Source organism: Branchiostoma floridae, chromosome 16 (genome assembly GCF_000003815.2).
Source record: "Branchiostoma floridae strain S238N-H82 chromosome 16, Bfl_VNyyK, whole genome shotgun sequence".
NCBI lineage: Eukaryota > Metazoa > Chordata > Leptocardii > Amphioxiformes > Branchiostomatidae > Branchiostoma > Branchiostoma floridae.
Genome location: NC_049994.1, coordinates 18,986,383 through 18,988,442, shown reverse-complemented (window position 1 = coordinate 18,988,442; position 2,060 = coordinate 18,986,383). Strand labels below are relative to the sequence as shown.

General features: G+C 48.2%; 1 protein-coding gene across 1 annotated transcript in view; it reads right to left on the bottom strand.

Moving 5' to 3' along the window:
• LOC118403068 overlaps positions 1-1,474 on the bottom strand; it is a 5,899-nt gene extending 4,425 nt beyond the window's left edge. The window contains exon 1 of the mRNA XM_035801505.1: positions 140-1,474. Coding sequence (XP_035657398.1) covers positions 140-1,474 — 1,335 coding nt within the window. The remainder of the gene's footprint in view (positions 1-139) is intronic.
• Positions 1,475-2,060: the final 586 nt, after the last annotated feature.

Below are 2,060 nucleotides of genomic sequence, written 5' to 3'. Positions count from 1 at the left end.
CTTGTAGATTGTTAACACACAACAGCAGCAGGGCGTGATCTACCCTATCAAAAGCTTTGCTCATATCCGCAAAAAGTGCCCTTACGAGTGTTGGCTTTTTGGAGTCAAGAGCAGATAACCAGGTTTGTACCAAACGCACCAATGCTAGTGTGGTTGACGAGCCTTTCATGTAGGCATACTGGTCCCGGATGACCATGGTTAGAGCAGGGAGTAATCTCTTGAGAATGCATCTCTCAAGCAGTTTTGCCAAAACAGCTAGAAGGGAGACTGGTCGAAAGTCCTCCACTTGTGATGCACCAGCAGCCTTTGGTACAGGCACAACATTTGCCGACTTCCACACTGAGGGCACTGTGCCCTTTGCATACGAGGTGTTGAAGAGATGGCAAACAACAGGTGCTAAGTCCTCAGCACAGTCCTTAAGCACCCAGTTTGGTACGTTGTCCGGCCCACTAGCTTTCCTTGGGTTGGTAGTCTTGAGTAAAACTTTCACCTCGCCAATCGAGCACAAGTCAGGACACACGCCTGCGAACGGAAGCGGGAAGATGTAAAGAGACTCACTCTCACACCCTGCTTTGGCGAAGTACTGACTGATGCTCTCTGCTGAAAGCTCATCTGTGATTGTAACTCTCCCACTGCTTCCTGATCTTCCCAACTCCCTGTTGATGCTCTCCCACCATTTACGAGGGGCTTCACCTCTGAGCTGCTGGATGCAGTGACGGTAATGCCAGTTTTTGGCTTGACGTATAGCAGTGTTGACCTTGTTCCGAAGGCTTCTCCACATCTGCGTCTTTCCATGTCTCTGGAATTCTGTTTGCCTCTTTTCAATGGCTTTCTTAACTCTCTCTGTGAACCATCCTTTGTCGTTGGTCCTGACTGGACTCATCTTGACAGGACAGTGAGTGTCCTGAAGGGATGTGAGAATCGCGTAAAATTTGGCCACCTTGTCATGGACTGACACTGCCTCAAACACCTCCGTCCAGTCCTGCACTGCAAGGGCTATTTCGAACTCCCTCTTCCTGTGGGGGGTCACAACTCTACGAGGAACTCTGACAGTCGGGTGTTTTACAGCGGGTATACCAGACTTGAGCAGGACACAAGCATGATCACTATTCCCTATTGGTGGGATTATCTGAGGCTTGTTGTAGTTCTGAGCCAAGTTAGTGATCACAACATCCAAGATTGCTGCTCCCCTTGTGGGTTGTTTAACAATCTGTTTTAAGGTTGGGTGGGCTGTTTGCAGACGTTTAAGTGGAAGACCGTTCAAGTCACCGCACAGCAAGATCCCGGCTTGGGGTTGGTGGTTGAGAATGGTATCAACTCTGGTTATCAGGTGAGTTAACATAGCATCAGACCCTTGTTTGTTATTTTTGCATGGGGGGTGGTAGATCACGCCAAGTGCAATCACTGGAACTGACCTGGGAAGCCGTCGCGGACGGACTTGCACCCAGATCACTTCCAGGTCTGTTTCCTCCATGTCGTGCAATCTACGAGCTTGAAAGCCCTCAGGAATGTACACCGCAATCCCTCCCCCTTTCTGATTTGGCCTGTCCCGTCTGAACAATTTGAAACCAGGCATTGATATAACATGGTCAGGTGTATCTGGAGTGGTCCAGGTTTCTGTCACACAAACCAATTGTGCTGAGTAATTTTCAACAGTAGCTTCCAGCTCATGTTTCTTGTTCTTAATAGATCTAACATTTGTCAGCAGTAGTGAGGGAGTCACCCCCTTTACAGAACTGTTACTACTCGTACCACAACTGCTTTGAGAGCTACAATTCAGAGATACATTTTGCAACACTCTTTCCCTCCTGTACACAGGCCTTTCCCAGATCCTCTGACTGACAATGGGTTTAATCTTGCACGGCTTGTCCCTCCTACTTATACCACCCCTTCTCCCCCTGTACCCACCAGTGGCATGGTTAAAGCACCCTGGTGGTCTAGGGCAAGCTGGAAAACACATGTTGCAGTGTCCTTACTTCAAAATGTACAACTGTAAAAGCGTATACTAGTATTCACATCAATATAGTACAGACAACCTATCTGCTATTTGCATATTGCAC